Below are 25,322 nucleotides of genomic sequence, written 5' to 3'. Positions count from 1 at the left end.
CTGTGCAGCTTCTGATACCCAGTGAAACTGACCAGTGCTTGTAGCCACTCTGCCCCATCAATTGACCAATCAGCCACCTTTTATTCCACATTCATTTTGTTAAAAGACAGTTGAGAACCAAGGGTGGAATATAAAGTGGTATGAAAAATACGCACTCCAAAAAAGACAGATTTAAACTATGAATATACCTTCCAAGCAATGGGCAAAGTCTGTCGATTAACTCTTAGTTAATGGATCTATCACACTGGAGTTTTGAAAAAGGCCCCACCTACCAGTGATGGTGCTGGTCAGAAGCATTTAGTCACAGACTCTGCCGGATTCTATGTACCATATTCCCCCTGATGTGCACAAAGGCATCAGATAATACTTTTTTAAAGAGATGTTTAATGACTGGATCAACATAATATTGAGACGATTCAAAACAAAATCAGTCGTCTAAATTTCACCACTTCAGTCTCCACTATATTTCTGATTTCCATTAAAGTCTGTTGATACAAGTGCTGAGAAATTTTCCTTCTGATCAGCACCCAGGAAGAGGAGGTGATACTAGGTGGGGGTGGATGGAGACCATCCTGTGAGAACCAGATAAGCTGTGTCTGCTTATCCAGCTTCCACTAGTGCCCGTATGTAACACTCCACAAAGCCCTGAGAAGCTAAATGAATGTGCAGAATCCCTAGTCATCCATCAAGTACAGTAGATCAAACCCATCTTCATTATTGATTTCATCACGAAGTAAATAAATCTCTGGTGCTCTGGGATGCAGCTTCCTTGACCATCAAAGCCCAAGTCCTTAGAGAAAGTCAGGCTCCACTTACGGTCCCATCTCTGGGCAAAATCTTTAGAACGACAGGTTTTTCCGGTTGTGTAAGCCCTTGCGTGGTTAATTTCAGGGGGATCTGCAACAGTGAAACAAGCAGTTGAGAACCGAGTAAGGAAGCACCACCACCAAGAGAAGCAAAGGAGACAAGATACATTATAGACAATAGCTCTACAAACATGTTGAAGCTACTTGTAGCAGCGTATATATTCAGTTTTTGAAACTACTAATTCAATAGGTTTAATACGCACAGAGATGGCCAGGCTGCCTATATTTCCTTGACTGAACTTTAATAGCTTGCCTCTTTTAGAGAATTGGTCTATGTCATATATGTTATAAAACATGGGGGAAAAAAGTGGTTCACAGTATTCCTTTATTATGTCCTATTAGAATTTTTTTATTTCTACTTTTATTGAAATATAACTGACTTAACAGCAGTGCATAAATTTAAGGTGTACAGAATAATGATTTGACAAACATATCATGAAATGATTACCACAATATGTTTTATTAACATTCATCATCTCTTATAGATAGAAAAAGAAGAGAAAAAGAAAAAATACTGTTTTCCCTGTGTGAGAACTCTTAGATCTACTCATACCACATAGAAATATTAACAATAGTCATATTTTACATTACAATACTAGTATTCGTCTATAGATCAAAGTTTGTACTTTTTGACCACTTTCATTCAATTTTCCCTACCTATCTTTTTGTTTTTGTTCTTGGCTTTTTAGGGCCACACCCATGGTATATGGAAGTTTCCAGGCTAGGGGTCCAATCGGAGCTTTAGCTGCCAGCCTAGCCACAGCCACAGCAATGCAGGATCCGAGCCGCGTCTGCAACCTACACCACAGCTCATGGCAATGCTGGATCCTTAACCTCCTGAGCAAGGCCAGGGTTGAACCTGCGTCCTCATTGTTACTAGTTGGATTCAGTTCTGCTGAGCCACAGTGGGAACTCCCCCTGCCTAACTTTGATTCTATCTGTTCTCTAAGCTGTGTCAAGACTGAATAGTGGGAGTTCCCTTCTTGGCTCAGCAGAAACGAATCTGACTAGTATCCATGAGGATGAAGGTTCAATCCCTGGTCTCGCTCAGTGCGTTAAGGATCTGGCACTGCCATGAGCTGTGGTGTAGGTCACAGATGCAGCTTGGACCTGTCATGGCTGTGACTGCGGCGTAGGCTGGCAGCTCCAGTTCTGATTCAACCCCTAGCCTGAGAACCTCCATATGCCATGGGTGCGGCCCTCAAAAGACAAAAGAAAATTTTTTTAAGTTAAATAAATAAGTAAAAAGGAAAAAAGAAAAAATTAAATAAATTTAAATTTATTTATTTATTTAAATAAAAAATTAAATTAATTTATTTAAATAAAAAATTTTAAATAAATAAATAAAAAGGAAAAAGAAAAAAAAGAAACTCAAATATGAATTGATAAAATGCTTTAAGAAAAAAAAAAGACTGAACAGTGAATACATTCATCCATCATTCATTCCACAAAATATCTACGGAGCCCCTATTCTGCACCATGCTTGATACAAAACCAGGTGGGCTGTGTTCTTTATTGATTTAAATTTTAAGTTAAAATGCTGAGTTTTAAAAATGTACTATAATCTTAGGCATCGTGGCAAAATTTCTTGAAAAAGGATATGGACGTAATTTTGCATATGATGGAATCTGCAAGGTAATCCCTAATGGGTAGCACACATTTTAACTGTATGTGCCTTCCTCGACTTCTAAAGAGTCCAAGGACCTCTCTCAGTAGAAAACCCAGACAGTTTTGTGATGGGAAGAGGTGTTTGTGAAGCATTATGCCTGTTGTTTAATATTTTCTGGCTCCCAAGTGTAGTGCAAATGCTGAACCTCTGCAGACCTGCAGTGTTTTGTCTGACACTTTTAGCCCCATTCTCACCCCATCGCTCCTTCAGTGTTGGGGAGACCACAGAGTGACCTTCTAACTCAGTTGACTGAAGGGCAGACAAATTGTCACAGAGGGGAGAAGCCCCAGCCTGGGGCTGATTGGGTGGAGCTTGCAGGGGGCATCTGCCCTTCTCATGTGTGCCAGAGGTTCCCTTTCTCTCAGGGCTGAGCCCTCTGTCTGTGCGCATGTACAGGATGCCACACAGATGCACACAAGTATCACACAAGTATCTCTGACCTCTTCCCTGAGAACCTACTCAAGGGAGCAGCTGCTTCTAAAGAGCCGGAGTCCTAGAAATAAGCCTTCTTAAAGGTCCGGGCTTACTATGAAGCAATGGAAACTGTTGTTTGTTCTCCTCAGAGGAGAGATTCCAGATTTTTCTATAACTGTAACACTTCCTATTTTAACATTCCAAATGGTATGTGTCTATTTCCCCTGCAGATAAAAAGATACACAAAAAACAAGCATGTACACAAAATCATTTGTGAATGTTTAAAGTTCAAACTACTCAAAATCTATATCCAAGAGCTCTAAATTAATGGCAAGTCTCTCTTTAAGCATTTACCCAGATGACTGCAAGGCACCTTCGGGAGTATATAAAAGAAATAAAATGAGGCATTGGATTTAAAGACATTCTAAGGTGCAAAGGAAATGGTTCAATGACAAAGTATTAAGTTAGCTGGTAGGACCCATGTGATGACACAGCAGAGGGGAGAATGGACCCTGGACTGGATGGGGACAGCTCCATGGAGGGGCTTGGGGACTGAACTAGAACTTGAAGGGTGAGAGCACAATGGGGGGAGAGAGGGAAGAACACACACAGAGTTATTACTGGAATGAAAAGGGAGCCCAGCGTGATGGTAGCAGGACCCTGGAAGGTGAGGGGACTGTGGGATTCTTCACATCTGGCAGAAAAGATTTCAATCAGGGATTCTCGCTTTGGGTACACGTGAGAATCAACAGGTTATTTTGGATTTAACACTCTAGGAGAATTATTTTAGAATGTCTGCGTTGATGCCGGCATCAGGATTAGTTTGAAAGCCGCCCCATCAATTTCATTAACTAGCAGTGGCGAGAACTCTGCAGGGAGAGCTTCTGTAAGCTCCGGGGGAGAGGAGCATCACTGAAAGGTCATGATATGATAATTTCTACAATGACTGTGCACACACGTCTTTTCCTTCCAGAGGACTTGAAACCAAATTTACAGTGTTGCTCAAGTTCATGGACTGCATGTAGCCACGTCATGCCACGCTAACTGAATGGACCCCAGTTGACCTTCATAGTTGGGTCTTTACAAAGCCACAGACTTAGCCCTGAAGAGCTAACTGACAATTTAAGGTCACAGATGGCTCCAAATAGATTCTTGGCTAATAGAATACATTTTTCTTTGAATAAGTAACATACAGAGAGACGAGAGAGACAGGACCCTCCCAATAAAACACTATTAATGCAGATAGGTAACTGTCTGACCTGTGTTTCTTTACAAGGTTTGAAGGAGAAGTTCTGCAGGACTTTGACGAGAGCGAGTTTCATGTTCATGAGGGCAAACCTCATGCCAATGCAGTTGCGGGGTCCAGTCCCAAAGGGCAGGTAAGTGTAAGGATTTATGCTGTCCTGTCTTCTTACTGAACCTGGTTCCACAAGAGGCGAAGAAACAAAAGTTAATGAAACAAAACACCGGGTCTGAGGTTTTAACTTAACTGCTGGACCATTCCTTCCCATTCTCTCATCCTGTAGATGCTTTCAGTCCTGTTGAGGAGAGGAAATGAATGCATTTAAATAAAACGTATCTTTATAAATATCATATGATATCCCTTACATGTGGAATCTAAAAAAAGTGAGGCAAGGGTGCTTATTTATAGAACAGAAAGAGACTCAGATTTCAAAAACAATCTTAGGGTTACCAGCAGGGACGCACTGGCAGGGAGGGAGGAATTTGCACGGTGGAAGTAACATATACACACTCCTGTATAGAACATATGAGTTGTTGCAACAGAACAAAGGGTGGGGGAAAATATATATATATACATGTAAGGATAACTCGATCCCCTTGCTGTACAGTGGGAAAATAAAATAAAATAAAAAAGAACATATTAGCAACAGGAACCCACTGTACAGCTCGGGGAAACCTACTCAATAATTTGTAATAACCTATGTGGGAAAAAATTACATATATATTTATATAAATTACACACATATTTATATATTACATACATATATATATATAGGTTGCACGTGTATTTATATACACTACATATATATTTATATATAAATTTCATATATATTTCTATATAAGTTACATATTTATATATATAAATTACATATATATAAAGACTTTCTACTGAATAGAAATTTTCTATTGTTTAAAGTTTAGTTCAGCATTTAGATGCAACTTAAGAGATATGTCAATATTTACTCCGTTTTAAGTAATAAAATTTTGAATACTGGCTAATAAATTATTCTTGGTTGCTTCCAAAAAAAATGTATCTTTAAACACAAAATTGTATTCAGGGTGGTGACACGATCATGCTCAGAAAGGTAGTTAGGAAACGAGACAGATTGAAGGGCACATGGGTTCTGCCTCCATGGATATTTCTATTGGTCGGGTGCTTGTGGAAAAAGGAAGCAGGTGAAACATCTCTGAGGATTTAAATTGTTATTTTCCTCCCCTCCCCTTGTGTCATTGCATATACATATACTTGTCTGTTTCTCTCTCTCTCTCTCTCCCACACACAGAAGATGCTTAGGTTAGAAGATGTAGTGGACACATGATTCACTTTAGTATAATCACTGATGTCCTTGCCAATCTGCTCCAGTAGCCTATACATTCCTTGATGGTTAGACCTCTGTTTTATTCAAGTTTGACTTCTCAATGTGGATGTGGGGAAAGTTCCAATGGCACTGTTGTTATATATATTTTAAACAGTCCCTATGTTGCAAAACATCCTGGAATATTTACTGATGATGTGACTTCAAATAATATAGGATTTGGTAGAAGGGCAGCAGCGGTATGTGATTAGGGCAGAGACATGGGCTGATGGCTGCTGGGCAGGAAATGGGCACATACAGACACATCAAAAGTATGCCATAGACTTGTATCAACTTGTACCTATGATTCTGTGTCTATCAAATACATATATACTTGTGTATATGTCCAATATTCTCCATAATAGGCATTGTTTTTAACATTTGGATTTCTCACTGCCTGGCCCAGGCCCTGACACATAGGGAGGCACGAACTCTCTGCTTGACATCTGAACAAATCAGAGAAATGCAGAGTGGTCTCTGGTTTTAGGTTCCTGAAGCTCCAGGAGGGGGTGCTACTGAGCTTGGAGGTTCCCTGGCCCAGAACACAGAAGACTTGGTTCTGACCTCCTCTTTCAACAAGTGCTATGGGTAGAGGTTATGTCAGCACCAGGGGCACCATGGCCAATATGGCAAAGTCCCTGCCATCAGGGAGCTTATAGTCAGGGGACGATAAAAGTCTAGATCCCAGCTAGTGCCCTAAAAGTTCTCTCCAAATTTTGCTCCTGATACTCAAATGGGAAGCATTAACTCCCTCTGGAGTCCAAGCTGTGTCCAAGCCAGACCTTGGCTCCGAATTCCTGGAAGAGGATGCTCAACCCCTCCAAGGAGGAAGTCTCAGATGTCTGAGAGGACTTCTCTGCAGAAGGTCAACAAATACTGAGTAGAAGGAGCTGGCCCAGGACTGTAGCCACAGACAGCACCCGGGCCTGTGTGCACCTCCATCCTCAGTGAAGCTGCTTGATCCACAGGGATGAGGCTTCTACGTCCCCAGCCTGCATTCCACTATAATGCTGGAGGAAATGGAAGTGAAGGCAAGGGTTTTTAAAAAAATGGTTTCCTTTGCTGTGCAAAAGGTTGTCAGTTTGATGAGGTCCCATTGGTTTATTTTTGCTTTTATTTCTGTTGCTTTGGGAGACTGACCTGAGAAAACATTTGTAAGGTTGATGTCAGAGAATGTTTTGCCTCTGTTCTCTTCCAGAAGTTTGATGATATCTTATGTCTTTAAGCCATTTTGAGTTTATTTTCATCCATGGTGTGAGGGTGTGTTCTAATTTCATTGATTTGCAAAACCAGTGGGATTTAATCAAACTGACAAGCTTTTGCACAGCGAAGGAAACCAAAAAGAAAACAGAACGACAACTTACAGAATGGGAGAAAATAGTTTCAAATGATGCAGCTGACAAGGGCCTAATCTCTAAACTATACAAACAACTTCTACAACTCAACAGCAAAAAAGCCAACAACCCCATTGAAAAATGGGCAAAAGACCCGAATAGACATTTCTCCAAGGAAGATATACAGACGGCCAACTAGCATTTGAAACAATGCTCAGCATCACTGATTATTAGAGAAATGCATATCAAAACTACCATGAGATGCCACCTCTCACCGGATAGAATGGCCATCATTAATAAGTCCACAAATAACAAATGCTGGAGGGGTTGTGGAGAAAAGGGAACCCTCCTGCACTGTTGGTGGGAATGTAAGCTGGTACAACCACTATGGAGAACAGTATGGAGGTACCTTAGAAAACTGTACATAGAACTACCATATGACCCAGCAGTCCCACTCTTGGGCATCTATCTGAACAAAACTTTCCTTGGAAGAGACACATGTACACACATGTTCATTGCAGCACTATTCACAATAGGCAAGACACAGAAACAACCCAAAGGTCCAACAACAGATGATTGGATTAGGAAGATGTGGTGTATATATACACAATGGAATACTACTCAGCCATAAAAAAGAATGACATAATGCCATTTGCAGCAACATGGATGGAACTAGAGACTCTCATACTGAGTGAAGTACGTCAGAAAGAGAAAGACAAATACCACATGAGATCACTTATATCTGGAATCTAATATACAGTACAAATGAAACTTTCCACAGAAAAGAAAATCATGTACTTAGAGAATAGACTTGTGGTTGCCAAGGGGGAGGGGGAGGGAGTGGGATGGACAGGGAATTTGGGCTTAATAGATGCAGACTATTGCCTTTGGAATGGATTAGCAATGAGATCCTGCTGTGTTAGCACTGGGAACTATGTCTAGTCACTTATGATAGAGCATGACAGTGTGAGAAAAAAGAATGTATACATGTATATGTAAATGGGTCACCATGCTGTACAGTAGGAAAAAAATAATGTATTGGGGAAACTAAAAAAAAGGAAAAAAATGCAACATGGGAACACTGGTAGTGAATTCAAAGAGCTAAAGAGAACATACAGAATGGCTTAAAGAAAATAAAAGACTAGACACCTAAAATAAGATAGCTGTTAGGTAAATTATGGCATATGAAGCAAATCTATATACATAGAATGTTGTTTAGAGTTTACTGTTAAATCAGGTGTAAGTACAAAATCAAATTATATATAATGCCATTCAAAGTATTAAGAATCTATATATATAGAAAAATGTCCATAGGGATATATCCTACATATTGATGGGTATCTTAAGGTATTAGGAATGCAAACAACTGTAATTTTCTAGAGTTAGTATAATTTTGAGTCAAACAATGAACACTCTTAAAGAGAAAAATCTTCTAATCACAAAATATATACAAATAAACAACTGCATGATCACCCATTTGTCACCTATAATAAGAGTTGACAGAATATGCAAGCACCAAAGAGGATCAGGGTGGGTCCCCTTCCCTGGGGTCTTGTACCTTTCAGGACGGAACTCCTCAGGCTCTGGCCAGAGGTCCGGGTCTCTGTGAAGCACGAAGACTGGCACCACCACCACGGTCCCTTTGGGAACGAACACGCCATGGATTTCCACATCCTTCTTACAGGCCCTCTCAAGTCTAGCAGCAATTGGGTATAATCTAAGAGTTTCATTCACTACCATGTCAAGATACTCCATCTGTGCCAGGGCATCGTAGGTGGGAGGTGCCTGGGAAGAAAGAAACCAGTTTTGATAAATTAAGATTTGGGATCAACCTTCAACTCAGTCTACGTAGTCCTACTGAAATGTTAAGGCGCTCCAGAGAATACTCTATAAACAGTAAAGGATCTTATGATTTATAGAAATTTCAATATCTATCATGTACTTGGACCTGTTCAATGGCCCACTGAGATAGGTGGAGTTGTTACAACAATGGGAAACTCTTTAGGGACAATCCCCTAAACAGGGTCCAAAATCCCACACATCATCATGCAGTGTATTTTCTTCCTTATAAGAAAAAATGTGACTAATAAATATGATCCTTACTCTTTTTTATTGAAGTATAGTTGATTTACAATGCTTCAGGTGTAGAGCAAAGTGACGCATTTATACATTTATACATGTATATGCATATATTCTTTTTCACATTCTTTTCTATTCTCGTTTATTATAAGATATTGACTATATGGTTCCCTGTGCAATACAGTAAGTCGTAGATGCTTACCTCTTTTATATAGAGTAGTGGGTATCTCTTCATCTCATTTATCCTGCCCTCCCACTTCCACTTTGGTAACCATACATTTGTTTTCGAAGTCTGTGAGTCTGTTTCTATTTTATAAATAAGTTTCCTTGTATCATTTTTTAGATTCTACATATAAGCGACATGATATGATATTTGTCTTTGTCTGACTTCTGTCACTTAGTATGATCATCTCTAGGTCCATCTATGTTGTTGCAAATAGCTTATTTTGTTCTTTTTTATGGCTGAGTAATATTATGGATACACACACACACACACACACACCACATTCTTCTTTATCCATTTATCGGTCAGTGGACGTTAGGTTATGTCCATTATCTTGGCTGTTGTAAACAGTGCTGCCATGAACACTAGGGTGCATGTATCTTTCAAATCAGAGTTTTTAGAATATGACCTTTACTCTTAAGTGAAATATGCCAAAGTCACCTTTTTAAAAGAAAAGCCACACATCTGTACTAAGGAAAGGGTATGTGTGAAAGTGCAATTTTCCTATTTAACAGAAAGTTTTAAGGTTAAAAAGTAATGACTGTTAATTCTCTTGAATATACATGTAAAATGTGAAAACACTATACATTATACAATCTCTATAAATAAGTTTAGGAGAAACCAGTTATTTTTTAAACCAAATAAGCAATAGAAAGGTAAAATGGGTGCTACCAGGAACACAATTTCAGTTCCAGAGAAAGTTATAAGAGGATCGGAGCACCCACCTCAGCCCCATTATTGTCCCTTCAGGTCTGACTGTAAGGTGTGAGGGTCTAAACAGGCAACTCCAGCCCCAGAGGCCAGGGCTCCATACCCACCAAGAACTCCAGATTGGGCAGAGATCGGAGATGGTAAGGGTGATATGGAGCTGTCACATGGGTTATAGTTCAGGGGTCATACTGTAGAGGGTGACAAGGCTCAGGAGCCAACACCCTGGCTCCCAGCTTGGCATCTTCACTACCAGGCACAAGGCTGGTGCATGCAAGTGCTTCATCTCTCTGTAGCTCAGTTTTCTGAAATGCTGCATGGAGATCATCAGAGTTGACCCGTCCTAGGGTTGTGTGGCAGAGACATTCACTGCTCCCCAATATCCACATGGTCCCCTTATTTCCCAGTCCACTTGAAGTTACAGGAAACCAGCTTTGCCAATGGGCTGTGAACTGAGGTGGTTATGTCAATTCAGGAACCAAACACTTGAAAAGCCAGTGAATAGTGCTCGAGGTCTTTATTCCCCAAACACGAAGACCTCGTGTCCAGATAATGCAGGTCCAGGATGCTGGGACCTCCTAGTCCGTTTCCTGGAATAACTGTGTGGAATAGAGTTTGGACTCCCACCCTCCACTGATAATCCATTTTGCGCAAGGAAATGCGGATGAGAAGTAAATCTTTGCTATGAGAGCTCAGAGATTTGGGGGCTCATCTGCTACTGAGGCATAACCTAGCCTCTCCTGACTTAAATCAGAATTTTATGAAACTCAGATTCATTTATAAGTAGAAAACAGGCCTATAGAGACCTATACAGAATAGATGTATATAGTAAGAAGCAAATGTTAGCCAAGAATGTTGTTATTATAAGTAATACACTAAAAAGGGGAGAACCCAATGCTTAACTAGTGTTTGTCTCTTAGTGACCTGCTCATCTTATTGCATCAAAAGCATCCCAATACGGCGTTTACCAGTGACGACAGACCATCTCTAAACCAGGGAGGTCCTAGGATGCATCCTTACCTTGTATTTGAAGGACCTAGGACTCTAGGCTTGTCCAAAACCACAGCCAGGACCCAAGCTCATGTCCTCTATTTCCTTTCCTATGCCCTTGTTGTCTCATGCCTCCTCCTGGTCCCAGGGTGGTAGACGGAATTAAAGGTCCCAGTTTTCCACCCCTTCCTGAGTCCACGTCCTTTGCCATCTAGCGTTTTGGCGCCCTCCTCTTCTGACTCAGGTTGACCAGGTGGCTCACTTTGAACCAGTGGGAAGTGGGCTCAGTGTGATGCTAGCAGGGTTTTGGGGACACCCACATGATTGGGGTTCTTGCTCTTGACACCTGCCACTGCCCTAGAAGCAGACGTGGGCTATGAGAGATGTGTGGAGCTGAGTCGGCCAGGCCAGCTGAGCCACGGCCAGCCCAGAGGAGCAATAGTCAGACCAAAGCAAGTCCAGCCAAGTCAACAGATGCAGACACTGGAGTGATAGATGCTTCCTATCAGATGCCACTGAGGCTGTGTGGCTTTTACATGACATATCATATATGACATGCCAGTACCAGCACTTTTTTCACAGTGCCTATAGATCTGTGTGCAGCAGGTAAGTCCTATTTTTTTCTGTTTTGTATGCTTTAGATCATTCCGAAACAGTGCAGGTAAAAGATTTGAGATTCACCTTTTTTGGGCAAAAATCTCCCAAGAAGGAGCAAGCAGGCATCCTGCTTAGGATTCACCTTCCTCCCTCCCCCCGCCAGGTATCATCACTCACCTTATTGGGGAAAGTTGCCTCAATCTCCTCCTGCAGCTTCTGCTGGACATCAGGGTGAGTGGCCAATTCATACGCAAGGAGGGAGAGAGCACTGCTAGTGGTCTCGTAGCCAGCAAAAATAAAAATAATACCTTGGGCCACAAGTTCTTCATTGGACAGACCTAAAAGGAGATGAAAGACATTTTAGGGTGCAATGAGAATCCTAGATCCCAAACTTTGATTTCTAAATACGTTTCTCAGTAAAGGGAACCAGAGCTCCTTGGAGAAATGGTTGGTTCCAGGGCTGCTCAGGGGAATTAAAAGAGAAACCCGAACTGCCTTACTTCAGAAAGGAAGTTCCCTGAAAACGATAGATTGAAAGGATACTGGATACTCTGTATGCTGTAATCATGGGGATACCTCCTTACACATTTTTCAATACCCATGGAATGTACACCAAGAATGAACCCTAAGGTCAATTATAGACTTGGGGTGATACTAATGTATCAATGTACATTCATTCATTGCAACAAGTGCACAACTCCGGTATTATCTTTGGATAATGGGGGATGTTGTGTGTTTTGTGGACCAGATGTATATTGGAAATCTCTGTACTTTCCACTCAGTTTTGCTCTGAACCTAACTGCTTTAAAAAAAAATTTTAAATAGTCCATTAAAAAAAAAGATTAAAGAGGAAGAAGAAGAAAAGATTGAAGAAGAAGAAGGATCGCACTTGAAAACTCCAGTGAATAAAACCTCGGACAATTTGAGAATCAAAATAAAGAATTATGTAAGAGAGTAAGTTAGCTCTGCATGAGATCATCATGATATAACTAAATAAACAAATGAGGGGATGAGGGAGGATGGACAGCGCTCCCTTCGAAAGAATATCAACTCATAAATCCAGAAAAATGATGGACTTGTAGAAAGCCATGGTGTTGCCACCATCAGAGCAACGAAGGTTTCAGTCAAGAACTATCCACATTTGAAAAACTAGTAGATGACAATTTGATGATTAACAGGATATTTACAGTCTCAAAGCCTTCTCCCACAAGTTACTTATTAATCACAGGAAAAAATTAAACTTTAAGTAATCTAGTGAACACGAATTTCCCAAGTGTTCCAAGTTAAGGTCACCAGCACTGGGGCTTGTGCCTCCTGATGTGATGAAGCCTTGATGCAAATTTCCAGGCAGAGGCTCTGACTCAGTGGGTCTGGAGGAGCCTGAGCGTCCACACTGGAAACAAGGGCCCCAGAGGCTCCGCTGTAGGGGATGCACAGACCAGGACTGGCTTCTGGGCCTGACCTCCTTGCTGCACTTGCCCTTCAAGCTCTGAACAAAGTTGCACCTGCCCACTTCTAGGAAGCACCTCAGGCTACCGTTTCTCTCTAAATGTGTGACTTTCTTCAATGTGGCAGAAATGCTCATCTGTCTGGAAAACTTCCTGCACATTTTCAGAACCACCCCTTCCTCTGGGCCTCCCCACAGAGGCCCCCCTGACCCCTCTGTGGTTACTTTTATGGGGGTCCATTTCTTTGGAATTCTGGGAGTTAATCATCAGCTGAAGAAGGTCCACTCGGCGCTGGAAGCAGAAAAGACATGTCAATGTTTTCAATAACGGAAAGTCACTTGTGAAGTCAGAGATAAATCAGGAGATGCTATGTAACCTCTTTCCTGAGAATGTGATCCCTTAAAAGACTGGAAGTCTAAGAAGCACTACCTGAGTCCTCAGTGAACACTGACACCACCTACAAAATCTGGAGAGCAAGATGTGTTTCGGAGAGAAATCCAGCCATCGTATCCAACTGCCTTTTGGTCCTTACTCTCTCTGATCTTTGGCTTTTCTGACTTTTGAAACAGCTCCTTAGCCAAAGAATACTCTAGCCCCTTTCCTGTCATGTCTGTTTGCTCAGGAGAACAGTCATGACTTCAATCCCTTATTTCCCTCCAGCTTTTATTCTTTCTTTCTCTTTCTTTCTCTCTTTCTCTCTCTCTTTCTTTCTTTCTTGTTCCTGACCCAGGGATTGAACTTGCACCACAGCAGTGATTCCAGATGATTAACTGCTAGGTGACCAGGGAACTCCTAATTCCTAAGGAAGGGCCATATAAATGGAGCCCCTGACCTTTGCAGAGTTCATCGGCAGCTTCTGTAGAAGCATCTTCAAGCTCCTGATCCTTCTAGATCTCTGCACAACCTCCAGGACCACCCTGGGTACCCAGCCCTGTACCTGCTGACCTGCAGGCGTCCCTGTGCTGGTCTCCAGACCTCGCAAAGGCAAAGCTGGTTAACCAGCTTGCAGCCTCATCACCCAGAGAAAACCCCTGCCCAGCCAGACTATGAGAGGCTCAAATGTACCATAGGCTACACCCCACAGGTGCCTCATGGGGTTTCCATTGGACCATCTGTGAGGTAGGAGGCTTGAAGTTGAAGTGGTTCTTTGCCAGTCTAATATGTGAGGAAATTACAATACCAGTAAAATCATTTTTAAACAGTAATTTTTACCCCTTGACAATTTATTGAAGGAAAGCGGTCCACTTCTTACCTCAATAATATTTACAGAGTGATATACTGATTGGTATACCTATCCTTCTATGTAAACATTACTCTCTGACTCATATTCTCATTTTTTTCCCAATCACCTCTTTCTTCACTCCCCCAGATTTCAAAACCCTCCTGTTCTAAACACTACAGTTCTCTACCTTCCCTTAAAAATGCAGAGATATGCACAAGCCACATGTGTACAGTGCAGTCAGTTCATTAAACAGTGAACACCCTCAGGAAACCACCAGCTGACTTTACCTTTTGTTGATCTGTGAGGCGACTTTCTTTCATCCTTTTCACAGATTTCGTGAAAAAATTCACAGAACTTTTGGGAAACAGAGTGATGTTTAATACTTCGAAGATCGGGGTGAGGAATGGAAAGAATACTGCAGGGAAAAAAGATAAAAGGAAGCACGGTGAATTTGCAAAGTTTCCCTGGAGCAATTACCATGTGCTCTACCAAAATCAAAGAAGTAAAACCACCAGGACACTCAGCCGGGAGCCAGTGCCTCTATGACTTTTACTGAGACTTCCAAGCCAATGACTGAGCACATCCACATGTAGGGGGCATCACTGCAGTAGTGAGATCAGTGGCCCTTTGTGCATGTTTGTAATGATCAGAGGACATGATTATATTCTGGAATTCATAATCTTTAATTCTTGGACTGGCCTCTCTTTGGAGAAACCAGATCATAGTTGGATATTTCAATGAATCATGCTGTTTAACAAATGAAAATCATGATAGAAATAATACAAAGTAGATCTTTATAGCACAATGAATGTAATTAGGAATCAATAACAGAAAGAAAATATGTGGACATTAAATAGCACACTCCTAAATAACCAATGGGTTGAAAAAGATACATTCAGAAATTACTTTCCGGTGAACAAAAATGAAGACACAATATACCACACGGATGAGATGTAGCAAAAGCAGTGCTCAGAGAGATATTTATGGCTATAAGTTTAGACTTTAGAAGAACAGATATCTCAAATAGGAGCCCCCATTGTGGAGCAGTGGAAACAAATCCAACTAGTACCCATGAGATGTGGGTTAGGAGGTTAGTGGGTTAGGGATCCAGCATTGCTCTGAGCTGTGGTGTAGGTCACAAACACAGCTCAGGTCCCGTGTTGCTGTGGCTGTGGGGTAGGCCCGCAGCTCTAGCTCTGATTTGACCCCTAGCCTGGGGACTTCCATATGCCCTGGTTGTAGAGTTAAAAAGCAAACAACAAACAAAAAAAAGATCTCAAATGAAGAATCATACTTTCTACCTTAACACACTAAAAAGAGATGAGCAAAAAATAAAATAAAATAAAATAAGCAGAAGGTAGAAAAGAGTAAAGACAAGTGAAGAAACTGTCATGAACAGGAGAATAAAAAATAATGGAGAAAATCCATGAAACCAAAAGATGATGTCTTGAAAAGATATTTTAGCTAGATGGGCCAAGAAAAAACAATCAAATTTCTAGCATTGGAAATGAAAGAGGTGGGATTACAACTGACTTTTAAAAAAGGAAAGAGTTCCTATTTTGGCTCAGTGGGTTAAAAACCCAACATAGGAATTCCCATCATGGCTCAGTGGAAATGAATATGATTAGTATCCATGAGGATTCACGTTCAATCCCTGGCCTTGCTCAGTGAGTTATGAATCTGGCATTGCCGTGAGCTGTGGTATATGTTGCAGATGCGGCTTGGATCTGGCATTGCTGTGGCTGTGGCACAGCTGCAGCTCCCATTTTACCCCTGGTCTGGAAACCTCCATATGCCATGGGTGCAGCCCTAAAAAGACAAAATATAAAAATAAAAAATAAAAACCCAACATAATGTCTGTGAGGATGCCCATTCAATCCCTGGCCTCACTCAGTGGGTTAAGGATCTGGCATTGCTGCAAGCTGCAGATGCAGCTCAGATTCTGCATTGCTATGGCTGTGGTGTAGGCCTGCATCTGAAGCTCGCATTCTACCCCAGCCCATGAACTTCCACATGCCACAAGTGTGACCCTTAAGAGAAAAAGAGAGAAGGATTATAAAGAAATCTATGGGAGATTCCTGGTGCTTCAGTAGATCAAGGATCTGGCTTTGTCACTGTTGGAGCTTGAGTAGCTACTGTGGCACAGATTCAAGCCCTGGCCCATGAACTCCTATATGCCACAGCCATGAAAGAAAAAAAAAGAAAGAGAAAGAAAGAAAGAAAGAAAGAAAGAAAGAAAGAAAGAAAGAAAGAAAGAAAATCTATGTATACTTAATATCTTGTAATCACCTATGATGGAAGAGAATCTGAAAAAGTGTGTGTGTGTGTGTGTGTGTGTGTGTGTGTGTGTGTAACTGAATCACTTTTCTGTATATGTCTATATACTATAGACCTACATAACGTATACCATGGTTGCAAAAATCCTCAGCAAAATACTAGCACACTAAATCCAGGAACATATAAAAAGTGATACACACCATAATTAAGTTGTAGAGGGTATCATATCAAAGGAGTAAAAAACAATGATCAGATGACCATTTAATAGATGCATAAAAATCATGTCACAAAATGTAACACACTCTTGTGATAAAAGCACTCAACAAACAGAAACAGAAGAGAATTTCCTCAACTTGATAAAAGGCATTTATGAGAAAAGTTATCTAATACCACACTGAATATGTTTAAGAACAAGACTAGGAAGCTTCTCTTACCACTTCCACTCAACATTGTGCTAGACGTTCTAGCCAGGGGAATTAGGCAACAAAAGATAATAAAATGCACCCATATGGGAAATAAAGTGAAACTCCTCTACCATCAGATAACATGATCTTATATATAAAAAATTCTAAATAATACACTAACATCCTATTAGAACTAATACACAATTTTCAACAGGGTTTCAGGAAACAAAATTAATATCCAAAACCAATTCCATTTCCTTTTTCATTTTTTTTTTTTGCCTTTTTGAGGCCACACCTGCAGCCTATGGAAGTTCCTGGGCTAGGGGTCGAATCAGAGCTACAGCTGCTAGCCTACACTATAGTCACAGCAACATGGGATCCTTAACCCATTGAGCAAGGGCAGGGATCAAACCCATGTCCTCATGGATACTAGTCAGATTCGTTACTGCTGAGCCTCAAGAACTCCCATTTCTATATACTGTAGTCAATAACCCAAAAGTTAAATTAAGAAAATGACTCTATTTACATAACATCAAAAAAACAGAATATTTAGGAGTAATTTAATAAAATAAGTGAAAAACTTCTACCCTGAAAACTGCAACATTGTTGAAATAAAAATGGTATAAATAAATGAAAAATATTGCATGTATGTTTAAGAACACTACACACTGTCAAGATACCAAATCTACAGATTTAAGGCATTCTCTATCAGAATCCTAGCTGAGGTTTTTTGTTGTTGTTGTTGTTGTTGTTGTTGTTGTTGTTGATAGAAATTGAAAAGCTGACTTTCAAATTCATATGCAGTTGCAAAGGGCACAGAAGAGCCAAAACAATTTGGGGGGAAAAAAGAATAAAGTTGTAGGACTCATACTTCCTGATCTCAAAATTTATCACAAATCTATAGTAAACAGGCAATGTCATATGGGCATAAGAATGGACATACAGATAAATAGAATAAAATTTAGACTCCAGAAATAAACCCACTTCTTTCTGGTAAACTCCATGTTGAGAAGAGTTCCAAGACCATTCAATGGAGACAAAATAGTTTGCAATAAAAAGTCCTGGGACACCTGGACGGCTATGTGCAAAAAAGAGTAGACTCTTAACTCACACCAAATACAAAAGTAAACACAAAATAGAGCAAAGATCTAAACGTAAGAGCTAAAATGATACACCTCTTAGAAGAGAACCACTGGGTAGATCTTTATGACCCAGATTTGGCAATGGACTCTTAGAGATGACTCCAAAGGAACAGGAAAGAAAAGGAAGAATACAGAAATTGTACATAATGAAAATTTTAAATTTTGTACTTCTAACGTGAAAAGGCACCTATAGAAAGAGAAAAATCTTTTTAAATCATCTATCTGATAACGGGCTCTTATCTAGAATATATCAAGAGCTCCTTAAACTCAACAACTGAAATGCAATCCAACTATAAATATGCAAAAGATTTCAATAGACATTTATCTTAAAAAGACTGTGGGTAACAGTATGGCAGTTAATTATAAGCTAAACAGAGTCACTCTATGACTCAACAACTTCACCTCTAAATACTCCCACTATAAGTGAAAACAGGTGTTCAAACAAAACTTGTACATGAATGTGCATTCATCACTGTCCATGAGCCCCATAAGATGGAACCAACCCAAATGTCCATTAACTGATGAATGGATAAACAAAATACAGAAAGTCCATATAATGGAACAGTACTTGGCCGTAACAAAGAGGTAAAGTACTGATATATACTACAAGATGGATGAACCCTGAAAACATCATGATAAATGAAAGAAGCCGACCACAAAAGACCGCATATTGCATAATTCATCTATATGAAGTGTCCCGAGTCGGCAAGTCTATAGCCACAGAAGGTAGATTTGTGGTTGCTCAGGGCTAAAGGTACTGAGAGGTGATAGTTAGTAGGTTGGTGACTTGACAAAAATGTTCAGTAATTGACTGTAGTGATGGTTGCACATATCTTTGATTGCATTTAAAACCTTTTTTTCTCAGTTTTGTTGAGTTACGGCTGAGATAATATACCGTATTCTTTCATGCACAACATAATGACTTATATAGTGAAATTAACCCCATAAGTTTAGTTAACATTCCTCACCTCATACAGATACAAAAAAAAATCTTCCCTCATGATGAGAACATTTAGGATGTACTTTCTTGGTAAGGTATAAATTTGTCATACAGCACTGCCAGGACTTTGTATGAAACAACTGAAAATGTGTACATGTGACCAGTTTTATCCAGTTCTCCCTCCACCAACCCACACCTCTAGTAACCAAAAACCTGATCTTGTTTTTCTATGAGTTTGGTTTTCTTCTTCTTCTTTGTTTCTTGGGGTTTTTTTTGGGGGGGGGTTATTCTATATATAAGTATTAGCTTTTCTCTGTTCAACTTATTTCACTTAACACCCTCAAGTTCATTCCGCTTTGCTGCAAATGACAGAATGTTCTTCCTCTTCTGGCTGAATAATATTTAATTGTGCGTGTGTATGTGTATTCCATTGTATATATTGAATGTTGTACATATTTTCCCTGTACATTTCATCTGTTGATGGATAGGTAGGATGCAAAAACCCAGGAATTATATACCTTACAGTGGTGCATTATAAGGTATATGAATTGCATTTCAATATGGCTATTGAGCTATTATTAAAGCTATTATTTTTAAAAGAAAGAGTTGTTCCCTGGTAGCTCAGCAGATAGAGGATCCAGCATTGTCGCTGCTGTGGCACAGATTCCATCCCTGGTCAGGGAGTTTTTATATGATGTGGGGCAGCCAAAAAAACAAAAGGTAGCAGAAGGAAGGAAGAGATGGAGGGAGAGAGAAAGGGAGGGAAAGAGGGGAAAAGGAAGGAAGGGATAAAGGAATAAAGGGAAGCGGGAAGGAGAGAGGGAAGGAAGGATAAATAAAAGAATTCAGGTAGTTCACATACTTAATGAGAGAAGGAATGGATCAAAGAAACTAAATTTTAAGAGCTTCTTGCTGTTTTCCACAAAGGGGTCTTGTGGGTTGTTGAGGGAATCGATGTTCACTCCAAATGCTGTGCTAGTGATCACGTCCATGCTGTAGGCCCCAAAGATGCTGAGGAGAGAAAGATAAGAACAATTCAAACCAACCTCTCTTTACTGGCCTTACCCAACGCATGTAACAAGAAGCGCCTGGAAAAATTGGATGTCCAGCCAAGAGAGGTAAAGAGCCACACTCTTCCAGAACCACCTGGTGGATCATGAAGCATCTGTGCTACCTAAACTCACTCACTCACGAGGTGTACAAGGTGCCAATGATGCAGCTGGCCCTGTTCCGGAGTGGTGGGGACCCTAGGGCAAGTTAGACACACACACACACACACACACACACACACACACACACACACACACCCGCAAGCTCAAGGAGCTCAGTCATTGAAGGATGGACACCCATAATTAGACAGAACACAGTTGTGTGTCATAACTGTGGGCAATAACAGGTGTACAGGCACCATGTGTGAGCAGGACAAAAAGCAGAATAATTAACTCTTCCAGGGGAGTCAAGAAAGGAGACACTGATCTGGGTCTTGCCTCACCACAGTCCCTCTGCTCAGGATGGATTCCTCTTCTGCACATTACAGAACAGCAGCTCCCTACCTGAACTGCCAGAAACATCACCCCTCCTTGACTTAAACAGCTGTTAAAGCTCCTGAAAGACCACCCTGCCCCAATTCCAGTGATCTACAGTTTCCCTGAGGGTAGGATCATTTTGTAAAATGTAAGAACTAAAAATGTTCCTAGGTGAAAAAAAATAATAAATCACTCCAAAGTCGAAATAGAGAATCCCATAGTTAAGTGGTCTTCTGTCCTCAGTGTTCCTGAGACATTCTCAGTTTACATCTGCTCTTCCTGTTTAGACAGCAGATGCTGTGTTCACCCTATGCATAGCCTTTACAGGGGCTTCTCTCTTTTGAGGCTGAAGGAAAAACAAAGGGTGGTTAAGAATTAATATTAGGATTTTCCTCAGGAAAACTGTGAAGAACTTGAGTTGTTTCAAGTTCTATATTGTAACATTCCTAACCAACCCACTGCCTGCCATAACATAACAAGAGCCTTCCCTACCACTGTTCCATACACTCTACATTCAAAACTTTGGCACAGTAATGTTTCTCTTTTCTAAACTACGGATTTTTGTCTTTCTGAATGGCCAAAGTGGCAGGTAAACAGATAAGTTAAACCCTGGCTCATGCACACAGAAATCACCTTCTGTCTTGCTGCCCTGACACTCAATCTAGGGTGGCCCCCTGAAGATGTACCACCACACACCTACTTCTGTCTGCTCCTTACAGTGACTCAGCAGTGGGGATCTGGCTCCACCATGGGCAGAGGGAGGGTCTCAGCAGAGCTCAGAACCCCCGCAGCTTCACCTCTACTTACTCTTTCATGGTCACAGGTTTGCCTTTCTCTGCTTCCTTCCTCAGGTTGCTCACCAACAAGTCTCCATAATGGCTAATGATGGGGAACATCTAGACACAAAATAAACACCACCCGAAGTTAAATGCAGAGACTCGAGTCCTAGCAGGACCTGGCTTTCTCAAGCATGGAGCAGGAAGTGACATTTGACATTGAATCTTCGAAAGTGTAACAAGAAAAGACATCATTAGGAAACTCAAGTTCAGCAGACTCTTCTTTGGAAAGGGAGTATGACCATTTTCTACCTGTCCCTAGAGTCATTATTTAAGTTCGTAGTGGAAAGCCCTCTGCTTTGCTCACCTCCTTGAGCTTTCCACTGGTGAAGGTCGGAGACAGCAATGTTCGGATTCTTTTCCACTCTTCATCCTCAGCCAGAGAGAGAGCGTTTCTCATAGCGCCCAATGGACCAAAAGACTAGAGTCAAAAGCAAAACACATTGACCCTTTGTAAGTTTTGGAAGTCTCGACAGTTGCAGAAAATGTCTTGAATAAGAACAAGTTATTGAGATGGAAGAGTAGAAGGAATGGAGCTCACCTTCTCTCACAAAAGCAACAAAATTACAACCAACTGCTGAAGGACCTTCAACTAAATAGACTGCAAACTATCAAAAAAGATATCCTACTCCAGAAGACAAAGAAGAGGCCACATCAAGATGGTAAGAGGGGTGATGATGCAATATAAGAAACCCCATACCCAGCAGGTGGGCAGACAACAGACTGGAAAGTAAGTGTATTGCAGAGGCTCACCCACAGGGGTGAGAGCTGTGAGCCACACATCAGGTTCCCATGCCTGGGGATCTGGCATTTGGAGGAGAAGCCCCCAGAGAATTTGGCAATGAGAGCCAGTGGGGCTTGTGTGCAGGAGCACCACAGGTCTCGGGGAAATGGAGACTCCATTTTTGAAAGGCACACCCCCAGGCTTTCACATGCACTGGGTCCCAGAGCAAAGCAGAGATTCCATAGGAACCTGGGTCAGACCTGCCTGTGGTTCTTGGAGGATCTCCTGGGAAAACAGGGGGTGACTGTGGCTCATTATGGGGGAGAGGAATTGGACGCAAAGGACTCAGAAATAATCATCAGCATGTACTCCTCTGGATGTGGCCTTTTTGGAAAAATCTGACCCCACCCATCAGGGCTGAGAATCCCCAGGCCAACTAATAATCTGGGTGGGAAAACAGCCCCACCCATCATCAAACAGGCTGCCAAAAAAACCCCAAGCACACAGCTGCCTCTAATATTATCCAGGGACAAAGCCCCACCCACTAGAGGAGTAAGAATCAGCTCCACCTACAAGTGGGCAGGCACCAGTCCCTCCCATCAGGCACCCAACACAGGATCACCTCAACAGCAAGCTCCTGTTCCATCTTCAGCCTCAAGAGGGGCAGAAGCAAGAGAGGCTATAACCCTATTGTCTGCAAAAAGGAGACCACACCCAAAAATCTATACAAAATGAAAAAGCAGGGAATTATGTCTTTTTCTTTTTTCTTTTTTCTTTTTGTCTTTTTGCCTTTTCTAGGGCCGCACCCATGGCATGTGGAGGTTCCCAGGCTAGGGGTCTAATTGGAGCCGTAACCACTGGCCTACACCAGAGCCACAGCAACGCAGGATCCAAGCTGCGTCTGCGACCTACACCACAGCTCATGGCAACATCAAATCCTTAACCTGCTGAGCAAGGTCATGGATCTAACCCTCAACTTCATGGTTCCTAGTCAGATTCGTTAATCACTGCGTCATGATGGGAACTTCAAGCAGGGAATTATGATTCAGATAAGGGAACAACAGCAAAAAAAACCCCAGAAAAACAGCTAAGTGATCTAGAGATTACCAACCTCCATGAAAAAGACTTTAGACTGATGATAGTAAAGATGACTCAAGATCTTAGAAATAAACTGGAGGCAAAGATTGATAAATTACAAGAAACACTGAGCAAAGAAATACAAGATTTAAGGACTAAGCGAGCAGAGACGCAAAATGCAATAACTAAAACAAAAAAACCTCTAGAAGCAACCAACAGCAGAATACAAGAGGCAGAAGAACGAACAAGCAAGGTGGACGATAGACTAGTGGAAATCACTGATGTGGAACAGAAAAGAGAAAAAAGATTGAAAATAAATGAAGACAGTCTAAGGGAACTCTGGGACAATGTTAAATGTTCCAACATCCATACTATAGGGTCCAGAAGGAGAAGAGAGAGAGAAAAGGGCCAAGAAAATATTTGAAGAGATAATAGCTAAAAACCTCCCTAACATGGAAAAGGAACTACTCACTCAAATCCAGGAAGCAGAACGAGTACCATATAAAATAAACCCAATGAGGAACACCCAGAGACACATATTACTCAAACTAACCAAAATTAAAGACAAAGAGAACATATGAAAGCAGCTAGGGAAAAGAAACAAATAACATATAAGGGAACTCCAATAAGGTTATTGGCAGATTTTTCAGCAGAAACTCTGCAGGCCAGAAGGGAGTGGCATGATATACTTAAAGTGATGAAAGGAAAAAACTTCAAACCAAGATTATGCTACATAGCAAGGCTCTCATTCAGATTCGAAGGAGAAATCAAAAGCTTTACAGATAAGCAACAGCTAAGAGAATTCAGAACCACTAAACCAACCATACAACAAATACTAAAGGGACTTCACTATGTGGAAAAGAAAAGGTTATTACTAGAAACAGAAATATTAGAAATGAAAAGCCTCACTGGTAAAGGCATACATACATATAGTAAAAGTAGGAAATCATCTACAAACAAATATGCTACCAAAAACCAGAAGTGAGAAGAGCATGGTACAAATGAAGGACATGGAGAGGTACTTCCAATTAAGAGACAAAAAACTTAAAACAATCTTGTATATATATATACATAGACTCCTATATTAAAACTTCAGGGTAAATGCAAACCAAAAATCTACAATAGATACACAAAAATAAGGAAAAGCAATCCAAACACAACACAAGATAGTCATCAAACTACAGGAGAAGAGAACAAGAGAAAAAGGAAAGAAAAAAAGACCAACAAAACAAATCCAGAACAGTTAATAAAATGGCAATGAGAACATATATATCAATAATTTCCTTAAATGTAAATGGACTAAATGCCCCAACCAAAAGACACAGACTGGATGATTGGATACAAAAATAAGACCCATACATATGCTGTCTTCAAGAGACCCACTTCAGTGCTAGGGACAAATACAAATGGAAAGTGAGAGGACGGAAGAAAATATTCCATGTAAGTGTAAATCATGAGAAAGCTAGAGTAGCAATACCCATATCAGACAAAATAGACCTTAAAATAAAGAATATTATAAGATACAAATAAGGATATTACATAATGATCAAAGGATCAATTCAAGAAGATATAACAATTTTAAATATATAGGCACCCAACACAGGATCACCTCAATATATAAGGCAATTGCTAACACCCTTAAAAGGAGAAACTGACAACAACATGATAATAACGGGGGACTTGAACACCCCACTTACAGCAATGGACAGATCATCCATACAGGAAAACAACAAGGAAACACAGGCCTTAAATGATACATTAGACCAGATGGACTTAATAGATATTTATAGAACATTCTATCCAAAAGCAGCAGAATTCAGATTCTTCTCAAGTGCACACAGAACATTTTCTAGAGTAGATCACATTCTGGACCACAAATCAAGCCTCAGTAAATTTAAGAAAATTGAAATTATATCAAGCATCTGTTCTGACCACAATGGTATACAATTGGAAATCAACAAGAAAAAAAAATCACAAAAACACAAGCATGTGGAGACTAAACAACAGGCTACTAAACAAACAATGGATCACTGAAGAAATCAAAGAGGACATTTAAAAATACCTAGAAGCAAATGACAACCAAGACACAACGACCCAAAACCTACAGGAGGCAGAAAAAGCAGTTCTGAGAGGAAAGTGTATAGCAACACAAGCCTGCCTCAGGAAACATCAAAAACTCAAATGAAAAAAAAACCTAACTCTACACCTAAAGCAACTAGAGAGAGAAGAACATACAAAACTCAAAATTT

The 25,322-nt window shown here is 40.6% G+C and overlaps 1 protein-coding gene across 1 annotated transcript in view; it reads right to left on the bottom strand.

Moving 5' to 3' along the window:
• CYP3A29 (cytochrome P450 3A29) overlaps positions 366-25,322 on the bottom strand; it is a 39,620-nt gene continuing 14,663 nt past the window's right edge. Inside the window, 11 exon segments of the mRNA NM_214423.1 lie at positions 366-897; positions 4,209-4,353; position 4,356; positions 4,359-4,369; positions 8,439-8,665; positions 11,655-11,815; positions 13,150-13,216; positions 14,435-14,562; positions 19,773-19,921; positions 21,244-21,332; positions 21,580-21,693. Coding sequence (NP_999588.1) covers positions 802-897; positions 4,209-4,353; position 4,356; positions 4,359-4,369; positions 8,439-8,665; positions 11,655-11,815; positions 13,150-13,216; positions 14,435-14,562; positions 19,773-19,921; positions 21,244-21,332; positions 21,580-21,693 — 1,188 coding nt within the window. The 3' untranslated portion in view covers positions 366-801.

The sequence above is a fragment of the Sus scrofa genome, chromosome 3 (genome assembly GCF_000003025.6).
Source record: "Sus scrofa isolate TJ Tabasco breed Duroc chromosome 3, Sscrofa11.1, whole genome shotgun sequence".
NCBI lineage: Eukaryota > Metazoa > Chordata > Mammalia > Artiodactyla > Suidae > Sus > Sus scrofa.
This window is presented reverse-complemented; position numbering and strand designations above follow the sequence as displayed.